This window comes from Sceloporus undulatus, chromosome 4 (assembly GCF_019175285.1).
Source record: "Sceloporus undulatus isolate JIND9_A2432 ecotype Alabama chromosome 4, SceUnd_v1.1, whole genome shotgun sequence".
Classification (NCBI taxonomy): domain Eukaryota; kingdom Metazoa; phylum Chordata; class Lepidosauria; order Squamata; family Phrynosomatidae; genus Sceloporus; species Sceloporus undulatus.
Genome location: NC_056525.1, coordinates 93,034,334 through 93,052,129, shown reverse-complemented (window position 1 = coordinate 93,052,129; position 17,796 = coordinate 93,034,334). Strand labels below are relative to the sequence as shown.

General features: G+C 39.6%; 1 protein-coding gene across 1 annotated transcript in view; it reads left to right on the top strand.

The window, feature by feature from the left end:
• The window catches only part of NEGR1 (neuronal growth regulator 1), a 192,350-nt gene that overhangs the window by 54,991 nt on the left and 119,563 nt on the right, over nucleotides 1-17,796 (top strand). Inside the window, exons 3-4 of the mRNA XM_042464320.1 lie at nucleotides 5,449-5,569; nucleotides 15,797-15,948. Coding sequence (XP_042320254.1) covers nucleotides 5,449-5,569; nucleotides 15,797-15,948 — 273 coding nt within the window. The remainder of the gene's footprint in view (nucleotides 1-5,448; nucleotides 5,570-15,796; nucleotides 15,949-17,796) is intronic.

Here is a 17,796-nt window from a genome sequence, read left to right as displayed (position 1 = left end):
GTCTGAGGGACAGCAACCCGGCCCCTGGCTCAAAAAGATTGCCTACCCCTGATTTAAAGTCCTATAGATGTTCAGAAGGCATGATTGATTCAAATGGGGAGAATGGTCAAATTTTTCTTTTGTGCATTTATGTTATAGTAGATGCACTAATCAACATTGTTCCTATCGTGTAGATTGAGAAACTAAGACATCTTGTTTTTTCAAGAACATATTGGCTAGATAATGGAGAAGAACAGAGCCTGTGGTGACTTTCTAATTCCTGAGAGATTTCAGGACAAGTATAAATCACTCTCTCTTGGAGCAAAACAAGGGGGTGGGGTTGTTAAAACTCTCTGAAAGTGAAAATATGATGGTTGAATGACCACATTTCCTATATTCATATAGGTTGTATTTGTGTGTGTACACATGCATGTACACTACACCAGTGATATGGATATTACAATAGGAGGTGTGTTTAGAGTTATTGGTGACTACCTCAAAAACAATCATGTGGACCAATCAGTGTGACAGCATGAGGGCAGCGTTGAAGTGTGTGTCATGTGGATGCCATGACCCCACTCTGCCCTCAAGGCCAGTGTATAACGCCAGTGTGTACAGCCTATGAGTATCTGAAGCAGCAGTAAATGAACTTGCCCCATCCTCAATATGGCATCTCTTCAAATATGTAAACATAGTTATCATGTCACCCCTCAACCTCCTATTCTCCAGGATAAACATACCCAGCTCCCTAAGCTGCTCCTCATAGGGCATGGTTTCCAGACCTTTCACTATTTTGGCTGTCCTCCTCTAGACATGCTCCAGCTTGTCACTATCCCTCTTGAATTGTTGTGCCCAGAACTATACACGGTGTTCTAGGTGATATCTAACCAAAACAGAATACAGTAGCACGCTAACTACCTTCAATCTAGACACTACACTCATATAGATACAACCTTGGATCATATTGGCTTTTTAGCTGCTGCATCACACTGTTGACTCATGTTTAGTTTGTGGTATACTCAGATTCCTAGGTCCCTTTCTGCCATGCCCAGCGTGGCTGAGGGCTCAGAGGATGAGGGGGGCTGAGTTGGAGTTCCAGTTTGAGCATGAGCTTGAAGCTGAGCTGGACCCTAGCTCTGTCCTGCCAGCTCAAGCAGAGTCTGTGGTTTCCAAGGAGGCTCAAGCAGAGCCTGTGGCCTCCAAGGAAGCTCAAGCAGAGTCTGTGGTCTCCCAGGAGGCTCAGCAACCAAGCCTCCTGGCAACAGAGCTTTCAGTCATGGAAGAGGATGAAGAGAGCATACCTACCTCCAACCAGCAAAGAGCTGAAAGGGCGTGCCCCCGGCGTTTGAGGAGGCTTTATGAAAAATGACAATTAATCAGCAAACAGGTTTACATGCTGGGTTGACCAGATGCCCTCCTTTTCCAGGACATATTCTCCATTTCTTCCTCATGTACAGGACAAATTCCTAAATGTCCTCTCTCTTGCTCTCCCTGCCTTCCCTCACCAGCTGTTCAGAGGCTAATGGGGAAGGCTGGAGGAGGAAGAGACAAGCCCTGCGAGGGAGAAAAGCAAATTCTGTGTGTGTGTGCGCGCGCACGCATGCACGCACCTGCCTGCCTGCCTGCCTGCTGTTCCTTTACGAACCCGGCTGAAGCATTAAAGGCTGCATCCCTCTTGTCCTTCTCAGCACAACAAAGCAGCAAAGAACCATGGGAAATCTATCAACAAGCACAAAAACAGGGAGAATCCTGAAAATAGCTTTCTCATTACAGTAATTGTGCAACGAAAGTGAATTTGTGAATGAAATGGAAATGAAAACACGTTATTTTCCCAAAAATGACTATTTTCTGATTCATGTTACTTTCTGTTTGGATTCCAAATGGTTTGCACACAGCATCATCTGAAAGCCAGTTGGGCAATTGTGCGTAATACCCTGGATAACCACAGGTTCTGATTAGTTTAAACTTCCAATTTTCCCTGTCTGATCAACTCTTAAGTGTAGTACCTTTCATTTCTCCCTGTCGAAATTAATGTTGTTAGTCCAGCTCTCTAATCTGTTAAAGGCATTTTTGAATTCTGAGCCTGTCTTCTAGGGCATTGGCTACTCCTAATTTGGTGTAATCTGCAAACTTGATAAGCATGCCCCCTATACCATCATCCGTGTTATTGATAAAGATGCTGAATAGCACTGAACCCAGGACAGAAGCCCGTGGCACCCAACTAGTCACTTCTCTCTAGGATGAAGAAGAGCCATTGGCAAGCATCCTTTGGGTTTGGTCAATCAACTAACTACTGTACAAATCCATTTCACAGGAGCATTGTCTAGCCCACATTTTACAAATTTTTTTGCAAGGATATCACGAGGGGCCTTGTGAAAGGCCTTACAGAAATCAAGATATCAGTTCTTTTAACACTCTCTGATGAAGTTCTACTTGATTAAACTCTGCCTGCATCGACCCACAAGTAGTCACTGATTATTATCAGCCTACTGGAAAAATATTTATTGCTAGTTCTTCTTCCTGTTTACACATTCTTAAAGTGTTTGCAGATAATTTACTTGGTGCAGTTCCAATACACCCTTAAAAGGAATGACAAAACTGACTGGTTTCCTTCTTTGGCTACAGTTGGAGTCATAAAAGATTATCACCTCTTTACATGACAAGCAGAAAGATGGGTTTCATTATGAAAGAATGAGAATTATGATGAGTCATAAGTTCACACATCTGTAGCAACATTAGATCAGCTGGAATGTAGCTCCAAAAATCAATTTTATTTATCAGTTAAGTCCTGCTCATATAATATTTTGCAGTGCACATAAATTATTTTTCACAATGAATTTAGAAATATTTAGAAACAAGTTTCTCTCAGCCCCCCCCCCCCATCATTTCATGTCTGCTGATACTTATAAGGCAGGCCTAAGGATCACTGGGCTCTCCAGATGATGTTGAACTGTAACATCCAGCATTCCTTACCATTTCCTGTGATGTCTATGGCTGGTAGACTTTGCAGTCCAATACATCTGGAGAGCTGCATGATTCCTAGACCTCCTCTTGTGAAATTGGCAGAAATGACTGATGTCATTGGGTGCCTTATCCTTCAGTTATAAGTAACATTTCCCATGAATTCATGTTTTCAGTAGTATTGTCACTTGTGTATCTGTAAAACAGGGTGGACTCTTTGAGTCTCAGATGTTCTTAGCCTACAATTCTATTTAGCGGTAGCCCACATAAGCAATGGTGAGGGAACTTATGGGAACTTCCATCCAAAAACATCTGGAGGGGCACAAATGCTCACCCTTGTGGTGAAAGGATTGTTACTGTAGATTGCCTTCAAGTTGCCCCCAACCCATGGCGACCCATTGGATAAGACATGTCGAAGCCCCCTCTCCCCCCTCCATTACTCTGCTTAGGTCCTGCAGGCTCAGGCTTGTGACGTCCCTGATTGAATCTAGCCATCTGGGATGTGGTCTTCCTCTGCCTCTACTACCTTCTACCTTTCCTAGAATTATTGTTTTCTTTATTGACTTATGGCTTTTCATGATGTGACCAAAGTACAACAACCTCATTTTAATCATATTGGCTTCCAGGGAGAGTTCAGGCTTCATTTGTTCATTTGTTTGTCTTTTTAGCTGTCCATAGTATCCTCAGCACTCTTGTCCAGCACCCCACCTCAAATGAATTAATTTTCTTCCTATCTGCTTTCTTCTCTGCCCAGCTCTTACATCTCTACACAGCGATGGATAATACAATGGCTTGGATGATTCTAACTTTAGTGTTTAGTTGTATATCTTTGCATGTTAAGATCTTATTTAGTTCTTTCATAGCTACCCTTCCCATTCCTTGTCGTCTTCTGATTTCTTGACTGCAGGCTGTGATCTGGCCAATATTTTATCCAAGGTACAGGTAAAACGATGGCACTGCTAAATTCCCTGAGTCCCAGTGCTTTTACCTTTAATAGCAGCATTTTTCTCTATGTTGTTTAGGTGGCTTTCTATATGAAGGTCTACAGTAGAATTTTTAAGATGTCTAAGGCGGGATACAGACGGGCAGGGGAAGATGTCTTGGAGGTGTATTCTGCTGAATACGGAGCCTCCAGACCGCCCGCCCCGGGGGCGTGGCTCAGGTGGATGGGGCTTCCACATGGGGGGCAGTGAAGACGCCTCACCTGGGGCCGTTTCTGACCTGCAGTTTCCATACCGCCGCCTCGCAGGACGCTGCAAAGAGAGAGGCAGCTTCCGCACGGGTGGCCAAAAACGGGGCTTTTTCTTTCTTTTGCCAGCTGACGGATGCGCAGCTGTGCAGCTGCGGTGCTCAGCACCGGCGGCAGAAAGCATATGTGCACATTTAAAACACCCAAGCCCCTTTAAACTTTTTCCCCCGCCCTGGCCAAGAACAAAGGTGGTCTCCTGATCAGCTGGTGTTGCCATCCTTGTCCACTTGCACGTTGCCAGTGTCACCAGCATCATGGATGCCTCCTCTCCTTTGGTCCCTGCACTCTTGCTGAATCTGCAGTGCAGAGCCACAGCTGTCGCCGCTGCCACCGCTGTCCCCCTGCCATCCGCCATCACCTCCCTTGTACATATGTAAATATTTAAAGTTTTAGCTTTTTTTATTGTTAGGTGAAAATGGCGCAGGAATGTGTGTAGGGGTGCACTTTAAATTCCAAACTTTCCACGATTCTAGCAGCGCATGCGTACATGCAGCTCTAGGGTTAGGGTTAGGGTTAGGGTTATGAGTCTTAAAATGCGCTGCAGCTGTGCTGCAGCTTCCACACCTGCATGGCAACTGACGCTGCAATTAAAGCCTGACTGCAAACTGCACATGTTCCAGGACCCCGACTCATTATGCGACGCAGCAGACATGGAGCTTTTAAATGGGCAACTTAAAGTAGCGGTGTAGCAATTCTGGCGTACTGGTGCAGCAGCTTACAGACGGAGATGCGCAGCTGCGCACTATATAGAAAAGAAGCGGGGAAAAGCAGCACCTTTTTAATGCCGCTTCTTCCCGCTTGGGGCGTGTGGGGGGCGTGTTCATGGTGGCATTCAGGTAAGGGCCGTTTGAAGGCTATACCTTCATGACGTCATGAACACACCCCTTTTTGCCCATCTGTAGCCCACCTAAGCTCCCTTTCTTTTCAGTATGAGAATATTAACACTGATCCACTTTATAGTGTTATTGTAAGGCAGGGTTTTGCCATCCAGGAGCCATCAACCTCATCCAGGTAAGACATGTGGGCAGTTAATGTCTTGTTTGGAGAATCAAAGGATTCCCACCCATTTTACAAAGAGAGCAACAAGATACTATATGCAAAGTATTTTGGACAGAGAGAAGTAGATGTGTAGAATTACTACTATTTATATTTAAATGTTTTTCAATAATTCTGGCTATTTGAGCAAAGAAACATAAAGCTGGGCAGCTTGTTTTACATGGCTTTTATTTTCAGTAACAAATATTTTTGTTTCCTTACAGTTTCCCCAACAATTCAGGAAATAAAATCGAGCGGAGTGATGCTTGGGGGGCCTGGATTCATAAGATGCGAGAGTGCAGGTGTTCCTTCCCCAGCTTTTGAATGGTACAAAGGAGAAAGGAGGTAAGTTTGCATAGGACACCTGCTTTCATTCTTATACATGACTGCATTGCTCTGGGGTCTGCATAAAAGGCAACAAATTATTAAAAACAAAACACAACTTACACAGCATTTTAATAAGAATTTGGTTTGTGGTTGTTTGCTTGTTTCATCATCAGATAATGGAGCTGTGCTGTGCTGTTGTCAGCCAATTGTGTGTGTTTGTGTGCATTTGTGTCTGTGTGTATGTGTGCACACACGCCTTCAAGTCACCTGATGACATATGCCAACTCCATGAATTTCATATTTTTTTTTAGGCAAGGAATACTCAGAGGTGGTTTTGCTTTATCCTGTTACACCACATAAAATATCATTTATGAGATGTTTGAGGAGTTTCCCAAACCTAATTCTTCATTTTATTGCAGTGCAAAATGCTACAGTGGTGAATGGATGTCTTTTGATGCTGTTAATACAGTCAGAGCTTTGTATCCCACAAGTTCTGTATCCACAGATTCAGTCATCCACCTCTTGAAAATACATTTAAAATATATAAATTCAAAAAAGCAAACTTGATTGTACCATTTTATATAAGGAACCTCATTTTACTACACCACTGTATTTAGTGGAACTTGAGCATCCACCAATTTTGATATCCACGGGGATCTTGGAACCAAACCACAGTGGATACTAGTAGCCTACTGTATTAACAAAGCAAAGACAATATTTTGCATCTTAAATATTCAACATAAACTTAGTCTTGCATCTGTAATTTGTAGAGCACATCATTTAGCAGAAATCCAAAATTATGTTCTTGCAAATGAGGCTTCATGAGATATCTATCCCAAGTGTTTGACACTAAAATATTATTTCTATCAAAATATATGAAACAAAAGGATTGTATATTTCAAATAGCATTAGAGAGACTAAAATTGTTATAATGGCCTAATATATTATAATATTATTAATATATTCAGGTATTAGCCTAAAGATAGATATTCCTTGGGGCGGGAAGCTGATGCACGCTGTCCTCTAGATTGGTCATATCTATTGTCTCTGGAGTGAGAGTCATGCAGCATGGCAGTACCTTAGTGCAAATAAGGAATATGTCCATTGGCACCTTAAGAACTGTACATTTTCCCATTACAATTTTGGATTTCAAAAAAGTGATGAATGGAGTATGAAGTGTGTTCTACCCATGATATTTCGTATACATTGGTTTTACTGTTCGTAATTTCTCATAGATGATCTATTCAAGAACACTGAGGCTGGGATGAATTGAAATCAAGTATAGTTAAAGGCTTGGACATTTTTATAGTTTAACCTTCAGATAAATATCTGTGAGTATACTGTAGTTGGTTATATAGCATGAGCAATCTTGCAGATATGCAGATGGAAAACAATTTTAGAGTACAGAGGTAGGAGGTTCACTGGTGAGACAGCAGAGTCCAGGGAAAGCAGGAGAGAGCATTCATGATTCCCACCCCACTCCTTATGCACCCCAAAATGTGCCCCACTCAGTCGGGGAACCCTGTCAAACTGCTTTTCGGGCAGTTCTAAAGGTGGAAAGGAAGAGAGGAAGGGAAAGAAGTTCTGCTGCACTGATGTTCTAGTCCCACTATAACATTAGATTACAGATTTTGGCTATAGTGACCTAACAGACATAAGGAAAACTGCATAGAGAAGTAGAATAGTTTGTTAGTTTAAATTAGAGTAGATCCCTTCTGCTGGTTTAAAACAGGACCTTGTGCTGACAACATAAGATCCCTCTTCCCTATGCAAACCCAGGAAACCTTCAATACCTGCTCTCGCAGCACAATTTTGAGGAGAGAGAGAAAGAGTGTGCCCCATTGTGGCAGCACAGGAGTTGCATATGTTGGAAGGAAGGTGGTTTCTCTAGTACTGACAGCTTCCTTCCACCAGCAGATTCTGGCCAATAAAGTAATGGAATATACTCTAAATATTGACCTACCAAGTCTCCATTGAGACAATAGCCCTACAGCTTCTTCTACATATTGTGTAGTTCTATAGCATGAATCACCCTGAAATTCTGTATTACAATATGATTCAATAATCTTGAATATATTCCCACCATTCATGTGTCATTGGCCTATAGAAGCACATTTTGCAACAAATGTGAAAAGTGTTATTTAACCAATCCAAGTCAAACACCATCACCATTCAACATTCATGACTGTGCTGGCCTCATCATTATTCATGAACTCATGGCTTGCTACCAGTGCATAGCTTGTACTTTGTGTTTGTGCATTTATCATTTTGATATTGATTCAGATTCCTGTAACTTTTTTTATTTCTTTATTTTTCTTGATTGGTTGGTGTGCTGTAGGAGTGAAAACACATTGAGAGTTTCTGACCTTTTGTCCAAATTAATCATACAACATTGAAACACTTGAAAATGATGAACGTGAAGTTAAATTCTAAGAGCAAATCACATACTTAGTAGAAGTAGATTAAATGAGGCAGACATTATAGGAAAGAATAATTGAAACACATGGCTGCTACCTTGTACCCACTTCCTTGAGCTTAAGCACCACTGAATTTAATGGGACTTACTTTGTTGTAGGCATGTACAGGGCTGTTCTGTAAAATTCTTAAAGGTGCCATTTTTCGTCTTTGGTTGATACAGCAATATTTTACATTTCATAATTTTGAAAAGGAATACTAGCATATAGTCTACTGATTTGTGAAAACAGGACTCTTCTAAAACCTATTTTATATGCAGAACTGTGTTGTGATTAAATTACAAGAATAGGAACATTAATTAAATGTAAAATATTAAATCATCAATATACAGCTATACCATTAATAATGATAGATATGTATTTTGAGACTGAATGCTAAGAAAAATTGTACCTCTCTCTTAGATTTATGGCATGCTGCCATCATATATCAAAATTAAATGGTAACTTGTTTATATAAGCAAGAGTTCTGCTTTCAGAATGAAATATAAGCAATTCTCTGAGTAATCAAGCATAGCTAAGTATTTTCATATTTAACTATGCGTTCTGAACATCTGAATCTGGTCACATATGTCCCTATAACAAATTTCTTGGATAATACAAGATGGTTTCCATTTGCTGCTGTATAACTTCTTCTTTGCAAGGGACTGAAATTATGTGGCTCTCCAGATACAGTATTTGTTAGACTGACACTTCCGGATTTCCTTATTATGGGCCATGCAGAACACGGCTGCTGGAATTTGCAGTCCAGCAACCTCTGGAGTGCAGATTCCAGCAGCCTTGTTCTGCATAGCCCATGATAAGTTAGAATTACCTTTAACAAATATAGGCCCAGTACAGACCTCCCAAAAAGGGAGAACTACCAGTGTTTTTTTTTCCCTGCAGGGAAGTCTCAGCCGCCAAACTGCGCTGCTTCTCTGCGGAGAAAAAAGAGCCCACAAAAGCAGGTTCTTTTTGTGCAATGCTTGTGATGGCTGAGTGCACCAATGCACTCAGGGTGCTGCCATTGTGATGGCGCTGTGCCGTTCTAGGGTTAGGGACCGTGCAGTTGCTGCACAGTCCCTTAACCTTAGTATGCCGCCAGCACGGCGCATTTAGCCCATCTGGACCAGGCCATAGAAAGCAAAAGCAAAAGCAAAATTGGACAGAAATGTATGGGTGGATCAGTGATTCATGAAATTTGATAGATAACTGCATCCCAGAATTTTCTCAGTTTAGGACATTCTGTCCACGTATGCATATAAGAGCCTCTAGATTGACAACCACCCCAGCAGTCTGGAGAGAGCATTTTAACCATTTTAGACAGTGATACAGGTGTAAGATACCATCTATGGATGGTTTTCAAAGTATTCTCCCTCACAGATGCTGAACGGGATTTATGTGGGGGTGAAGACTAAATCTGAACCCATGCACTGTCTGAACCTGAGGTTTTCAATTCTCCTTGCCAAAATGAGTGCATATATTGGGCTTTCCCATATGTGTGTTCCAGGAAATGTTTGTAGATAACTGCCGCCATCCCTTTAGTATGGAGTTCAAACAAAAGTTTTCAAAAAAGGATTGCGGATGTGGAGATTCTCCTGCTGAGACCAGGTGTGATACAAAGGAAGCAATTTGGTGTACCTGAAGTCAGGTAATGTTAGTTTGTTGTAGGAAAGTTTTTATGCTAGATAAAAATGGATTTAATAACCTACTAAGTTTCTGTTTTGAAGTTTCGGTGTAGAGGCAAGTAAATTGAGTGGCCTTCATATTATAAACTTTTAGATTTATCCATCTGGAATAGTCTTGCTGAGTTGGAAAGCCTGGAAATATAGTGCAATATCAGGGATTGCCAGACCACCATTCGTGATGTGTTTAGTGGATTTGGGAAATCTGGGTGTCGTTTTATTGAAAATAAATTGATCAATTAATTTTTGCCATTTCTTGAAACTAGATGGGGGAGGAGTCAATGAAACTGTTTGAAACAGGAAAAAAGAGTCAAGGGATCATGAATATCTTGACTAATGCAATCCTGCCAAGGATGGAAAGATGTAAACCCTTCCATTCTTTAGATTTACATAGCATCCATGTGTCTATTAGGTTATAATTTTGAGCTATGAGCTGCTGTGTGTCTTTTGTAATGATTATTCCCAAATAGAAAAAATCTGAGGGACAAAGTTGCAAGCCCATTAGGTCCTACCAGGATTTTTTCAGTTGGCATGAAGTGTTTAGAGCCATTAATGTGGATTTGTTAAAGTTAATTTTTAGACTTGAATAACTACCAAATGACTCAATTGTCCTTTTTAGAGGCAGAAATGATAATTCTGGGTGTGATAAAAAAAAATCAATACATCATTAGCATAAAGCGCAACCTTATGGTGTTGATTGTTGATTTTATTAAATACTATTCAATCTGATTAGAATAAACATGCACAGTCATCCCACCCCATTATGCATTTTCATCTCTTCTCACTTGGCACCTTTCTGAAAAGGAATCATCTTTGTGCATGGATCCTCTCCAAGCAACCCAGTAGGCTGATTTTCCAGTACCCTAAATGACAATAGAGTGTCTACATAAACAGGAAGCTATCAAATTTAGAAAGTTACCCTCTAAGGATGAAGAGTAATAGAAATACTAGCAGGATGGATGGGTTATGCACTCAGCCTCTTTGTGTTTATACTCTGCACCTGTTGTATTGGGTTTAGGTAGATACAGCTCACTCTTCTCCTGAACGTGAAACCAGGGCCCAAATAAGTGATGGAGTAGACAAAATATGTTGTATTTAAAATGAAATGTAACCAGCATTTTCTTCTACTGACAGTCACACTAATTAAGCAGAGTTCTATGCATGTTTGTTCTTTGCCTGCCTGCTGTACCACTTCCCACGCTATTCCAGAAGGTCTCCTAACCTTTAGCTGTAAATTTCAATGGTCATGAGTCCTGCAAAAAAAAAAAGAAAGAAAGAAAGAAAGAAAGAAAGAAAGAAAGAAAGAAATCAGCTCCTCCAGTGGATCAGAATCTGTCCACATGCAGCAGAAGCCCTTTCCATAGACAGCAAAGGCAAATTATAGATCTAACATAACATCAAGAAATGCCAAGAAGAAACAAGAGGGTGGTGGAGTATGTCTTCTGCATCAATCCATAATAGATGGTTTGGTGTATAATGTGGAAATCTTGCCTACATCAATAGGCAGATCCACCAATAATAATTTATTCCTTCAGCTGTTAACACATTAATTGCTATATCAAGCCAGATCTTGGGAAGTCTTCTTTTTTTGGGGGGGGGGGGGGGACTCCAGCTCTCACAGTTCCCCAGCCAACTTGGCCACTGTTTTTCTCTTAAGCTGGGAAAAGAATTGACATTTCTGCTTCAACTCAAAGCTTTTTGTGTGCGCCATAATATTACTCTTATATTTTAAGTATTTCTGTGGGCACAATTCTAAGCAAGCACATATCAGCTTAAGCTTTCTATTTTCAGTCACATGAAAGTTAACTACAAATAGAAGCATGGAGAGTGGCATAAGTGAAGTATGTGGAGCCACTAAAGCAGAATCTTAACCTTAAAGATAATATTGCTCCACTTTGGCTTATAAAGCCATTGCTCGCTCATAGGAGAAAGTGACTTTGATAATTTGATAATATTTCAACTTTGATAATTTGATAATGTTCAGTATTGGATACTGGTGGATTAATTCATTACTGCCAAGACTAAGAACTGAATTTGTTTAATTAGTTATGTTATCACTAATTGACTCATTGTTTTAGATGTTACTTAAAAGGGCCAACCAGGAGATTTACATGGAATAGCACAGAGGCTCGCCATTAACCCTAGGTGCCTTGTTTTGTGATTGATGCCTTCAAAAGGCTTGTTTTCTCTTTTAAAAGAGATGAAGCCCATAATATAATTTTTGCATGGAGATGGTGGGACTTCGACACTTCCAGAAACTGTCAGATTGCGAACGGTATCCTTCAGTAAGGGATATCATCTTGCAATCTGTTCAATTAAGTTTTCTGAATGATCTCTATCTCTCCTCTCTGTTCTACCTACTTCCATCCTCATCAACATTCATGGCTTTTGTAATGCCTTGTTTATTAAAGGATAATAAACAGTTACCTATCATTGGCTATGCTGAGTAGGGATGCTGAGAGTCCAACCTCATTTGGTGGACCACATGATTCTCATTCCTCTGTTAAAAATTAGCAAAGAATGCTGTGTTAATTTCAGCTAGAGAACACTGATCCAGTCCATTAACTGATTAACTACAAAGATCAATCAATGGATCAAGTGTAAAGATTCATAGTCAGAATTGTTTTTAGTCCCTCTGAGCATATGTAGAACGTTTGTCCTGCACAACTGAATCATTGTGTACTCTCCACTTCCCCCAACCTCATTTGCAAAGATGAGTGGTAGGACACTTTTTAATTCTTATTTAGCTCAGTGATACTCATAAGAGATGCTTTAAAAGGGAAGGTGTAAATTTAATATACAGTGGACCCTTGCCTTACGTGGGGGATCCATTCCAGACCCACCCCCCTGCGTAAGGCGAATAATGCATATGCTCGAGACCCATTGAATATAATGGGGCTCAGGCACAGTGGCACCATTCACTGTATTGCACCACAGCTTCAGCATAAGCTGAAATCCACATATAGTGCGCCCACATATGGCATGGGTGCACTGTATATACCTTTTGGCTCCAAGCACCAATCTTACCAAACTTCTCAAAGTGTGTGATCCAGTGAAGTGGGTAGGCAAATGCAGAATGGGAGAAAGGAAAGAGAGAGGGGGAAACCAAGTGGAAATGAAAAACCAAAAGGGTTTGGTGAGAGTGGTGCTTTTACTTTGGAGCTAAAAGGTTCATTTATTTAAAACCATGCCCTCACCAAGTTTACTCAGAAGTAGGTTGGGTATGAGGGAAAAATTCCATATAATTATACAAGGCTTGGCCTTGTGTAAAATATAATAAACACAATGGAGATTACAAAGGAGTTCAAAGAGATTTACTTCTAGGTAGACATAAGAAGACAGTAGGGTTTGGTAAATGAATCTTTGGGTCCCAAACTAATAGCTCCAACCCATTTCTAAGTGTGTAGCCTACTGAATCAAGGAGTGGGCGGGAAAAACATAAGGAGGATTGGAGAAAGGTGGTCATTTGTTTTCAATTGGTTGCCAGTTTTACCTCTTTACAGCTATTCTCCACTGGTTTCTGCATTCTAGCAACATAGCCACATGGCACATTTCACCTAGCCTTAATAATTATTTTTCTTAGGCCTTCTTGATTTACAGAATCTGCCAGAAAAAAATCCACCCATTCTAATGTTTTAAAATTATTTAATACATTAAATCATAGAATTTAATTCATAAAGCACACTAAAGCTGTTTCCTATGCAGAAAATGTTGTTTTCCATGCAAAACCACCATGTACAAATTTTGCGCAGAATAAGTCCCCAACTGCAAAGATTCTCATCGGTTCAGAATTTTTCTTGTCAGGATTTCTCAACACTTTAAAGAAAACATATTTTTGTCTATTTTCAAATATTCTTTCCATCCTACATGGAATTAACTTCAGAGTTAAGCAGGTCAACTAAGACCACATTGCTAGAAAATTCTAATATATTTTTATTTTTTACATTTAATGTATTAATTTATTAGTTAATTCAAAAATATGGGTTTTTTATGACTCATGCACATTTCCCCTTTAGCCAAACAGAATGGGGAAGAGTTCTTCATTTTCTGTGAAAAATATATGTGCTAACAAGTGCTCCCCTTTTTAGGCAGTAACATTGCACATACTTTGGTCTGATTCCTATTTGTTAATGCCAAATAAGATAGACCCATTAAATTTTGAATGATGCATGTCAATTCCATTTATTCAATAGAACTACTCTAGTTCAAACTAATAGTAAGATTCAAGTCTTTATGGGATGATGGAGAATTCTACTGTCTAATAAATATGTAGAAGACTGCACTCCTCTTAGACTCCATATCATATATTGTGCAGAAAAATATGTTATATTCAGTTCAGATATAAACCTCATTGGTGGTAATGGGCATTTCCCTAAAGTATGCATGAATCACGGGAGTGAAACATTACATTTGTAAAGGAATTAAAATGTACCATTTGGCTGCTTTCCTTTTATGAATAGGCTTTGCTGTTCACTTCTCATAAACTGTTCATTTACCATGAAAATCTGAGCATTTTGTAGCATGGAGACAAAGTCATTTTGATGTACAAAAATCCATTATGAAAAGTATAAACAAAAAGGTTGTTATCTATCTAGAATCTCTGTAAGGAGTAAAAGTACTTGTTATTTTGAATGTGTGTGAGAGAAGATGTTTAGATATACATTCACTAATTAATTTAAAGTGTAATGGCACTAGAGAGGTGGAAAAGTCAGTGATGGTCACTTACAAGAGCTGTTATAGAAGACTGACATGTTCTGATGTTAATGTTGGTATAGTGGGTCACATTTTAAGGCTCAATGAATATTTTGAGCATGTGCAACCCCATCTTCCATTTTAGAGATGGGAGAAACGTGTTGCCTGTACAAAACTGGCATTGAGCTTGTGCAAGTAATACATCTGAAATGTAATATGAAATTAACAGATTTGTAAGATGAGGGAGAAGGTTAAGAGCTAATATACAGTATTTTGGACCAAAGGTTGGAAATGTTACTTTTTTTGACTGCAACTTTCAGAACCCCCCAGCCAGTAACAAGTTGGCTGCAGAATTCCAGAAGCTTCAATCCTAAAGAGTATTTTGCCAAGATCTATTCTGGACTGACATATAGACTTTAGTCATTGTCTTCCATAGATTCCTTTGTGTGGTCTTTGCAAGAGTTTGCTGTCCAGAAAAAGCTCTTAGGCAATAAAGATGTACCAGTAAGTTCTGTTCAAATGGTCAGCTGAATACATAAAAACCAATAGCAGAGACAACATATTTAGTGCCACATTAACCCCCAGCACATTCACTGTAACATAGAAACAGAGTATATAAAGAGTTCTTCATTTCCAGTCTTGATTAACAGACGCCATTCCTTATGCATCCAATTACTTGATAATGAAGGTACTGTGTCAACCCAGCCTTGCTTTGTAGTGCAAGCTCACCTGAATCCTCTTGAGCTTACCTCCCTCCTTTTAGCTTTATTATTCTCTGCTTCATTAGCCCAAGAAAAGAAAGCGGGAGGAAACTACTGGTTTAGACTTAAGAGTTTCTCCTTATTACTTCTGCCCTAGGTCTGCTTGCTAAATATTTGTTTGTTTCTTCCTCTATATTGACTCATTCTGAATGCTTCCTCGGCTGTTTATCGTTGACATTTCCTGATTCCATTTTTTTCTCTTCACTACCTGCCTGGACAATTAATGGTCCTAATTTTGTCCAGGAAATTGTTACTGTATCATACAGTTCATGTATAGTTCATGGAAGGCATTACTATTTACCAGGCACTTTCTCCTCCCTCATCATCCCCCCAACTGACCAACCATGCTTGTATGTAGATTACCTTACTGCTTGTGATTGGATGTAGATGAGTCTCAAGAGGCAAAAATGTCACTGTGTAATGCAAGCACAGACACAGTTGTTTACACTGATGAAAAACCCTGTGTTAACTTACAGTCATTGACAAAACAGAAAATTAATAATAATACAGTGTTACAGTTGTTCCTTGGTTGTATTAACTCACACACCTTCCTACTTTGGTAGATACTGTGGCTATACATCTATATAGCAAAGTAAGAAAAACAATGCAAATAACTTTGCCTGTGACTTTTAACAGAGTATTTTCTCTTTCTTTTAGACTGATCAATGGACAACAAGGGATTACTATTAAAAGCTATAGTTCAAGATCATTTTTAAATTTCAACAATGTGACAGAGGAGCATTTCGGCAACTATACATGTGTCGCTGCCAACAAACTAGGCACAACCAATGCCAGCCTGCTTCTTAACCGTAAGTCAAGGAAAATATTAATGTTGTGTGGGAGAAGGCATTGCTTGGTTCAGGATCTCCTCAGAAGAACTGTGAAGTGTTTCTCATGTTTTATTTGGCTGAAGTGATCTAGGATGCGATTTAAGGTTTTTCATGATCATCTGAGTCTAACTGAGGGCCTGAACAGACAGGCCAAAATAAATTGCTTCAGGTCACTTTAGAGGTATGTTGTTTAAATGACACACACATCTTAAGAGACCAGAAGCTGCACCAAGGCTGTGCTCCAGTCATTAGGACTGGAGCGTAGCTTTGGTGTGGCTTTCAGCCTCTCAGGACGCATGGGTCATTTAAACAGCATACCTCCAAAGTGACCTAAAGCACCTTTATTTTGGCCTGTCTGTTCAGGCCTTCAGTCAATACAGTGTAATTTCAAGAATAATGTATCTGGGGTAACAGGCCAAGATAGATAGGAGTTTGCAGGGCAGATTCATACATGGCCTGACATGTGAACTGATATCTTTCTGAGCATGGCCAAGTCTAGACTTAGAACTTCCTCTACCAAAGGGTTATTCTGTTGGCCTTTATCCATATCAGCCACTACTGCATTAAGTAAGAAGCAAGAGATTGGTCAAGGAACACAGATGTTGACTCATGGCAAGTATTTTCATCCTTGGCTTGTACAGTAGAAATTGAAGTAGTACAGGGCATTTGGAAATGTCAATGAAATGTATAACCCTGGAACAAAACATTTCATGATATAACTTTCTGAAAGGCAGTTGTTAGACATATGTTCTTAAAAGTTCCTAAATGTTCCTCCAGATATGACCTTCCAGATGTGACCTATTTTAGATAATCATCATGTGCCACAGTTGTATAGGTAGCTCATGTGGCAAGAAACAAATATTCTGGCTCTTGCATGCTTTCCTGTCTCAAGAAGGGCCTTGCGTGTGATCTTCTTTGGATTCTTAAGGAAATAGTATATTATAATTTGAATCACAGTTAGTGTGATCTAGGATGTGATGCAGAATTAAGGCGTGGGTGCACTCTAGTCTTTTGATTAGTAGATGCTTTGCCTACAGGAGTGTGATACTTATTTTGGTGTGTGTGTTCTGAGAGCTGTAGTAGGTTGCCAAATCATACTGTGTGCACATTTCCTTTAGAATTCAATTAGTTGACAATAAGCAATTCACTGACATATTTTATCAAGTGTTACAATAAATAGTATCTGATGGGAAAATATTGCTCACCATTTTTTTTAAATTAGACTTTGATTTCTTAATTAAAATGTGCATGAATAAATAAAAAGCTGGTGATACATTAGGAAGATACAACAAATAATTGAGCAGTTGGAAAAGAGTAATTAGAAAAGCTGCCAATACTGACTAAGGATAGTGAGCCCCTGTTGGCCAACTATCATTATTCCCCTGCAGAGTTACAATTGGTGTATGAGGACACAGTGATTTTATCATGATTCTGTCACAAAGCCTTGCTATAACCCTCAAGCAACTAATTTTATGAGCGTACAAGACAAAACACCTCAGCTCTGGCAAAATTCCCACTGTCTCAAAATCGTTGCTAATTAATGGCTTTTATTCGTGTTCCTTAATAATGCTGATGGAAGATTTACAAAGAGAGCATCTTTTTCATGAACTTCAAAATTGAATGCAATGAGGATAATGCAGCTTCAGAACTGCTTCCATTAAGAAAATGGGCAGGGCAAGAGTTTGATTTCCAAACCATCAACTTAGCAACAATGACTTCTCTGATTCTTTGTGCATCTCTATGTGAATTAAGGATGTAAATCGATGTAAATTTCATTCTCTTTTGAGTATCTTTACCATTTTCCTTCGTATTGCAAAAGAGGCATCA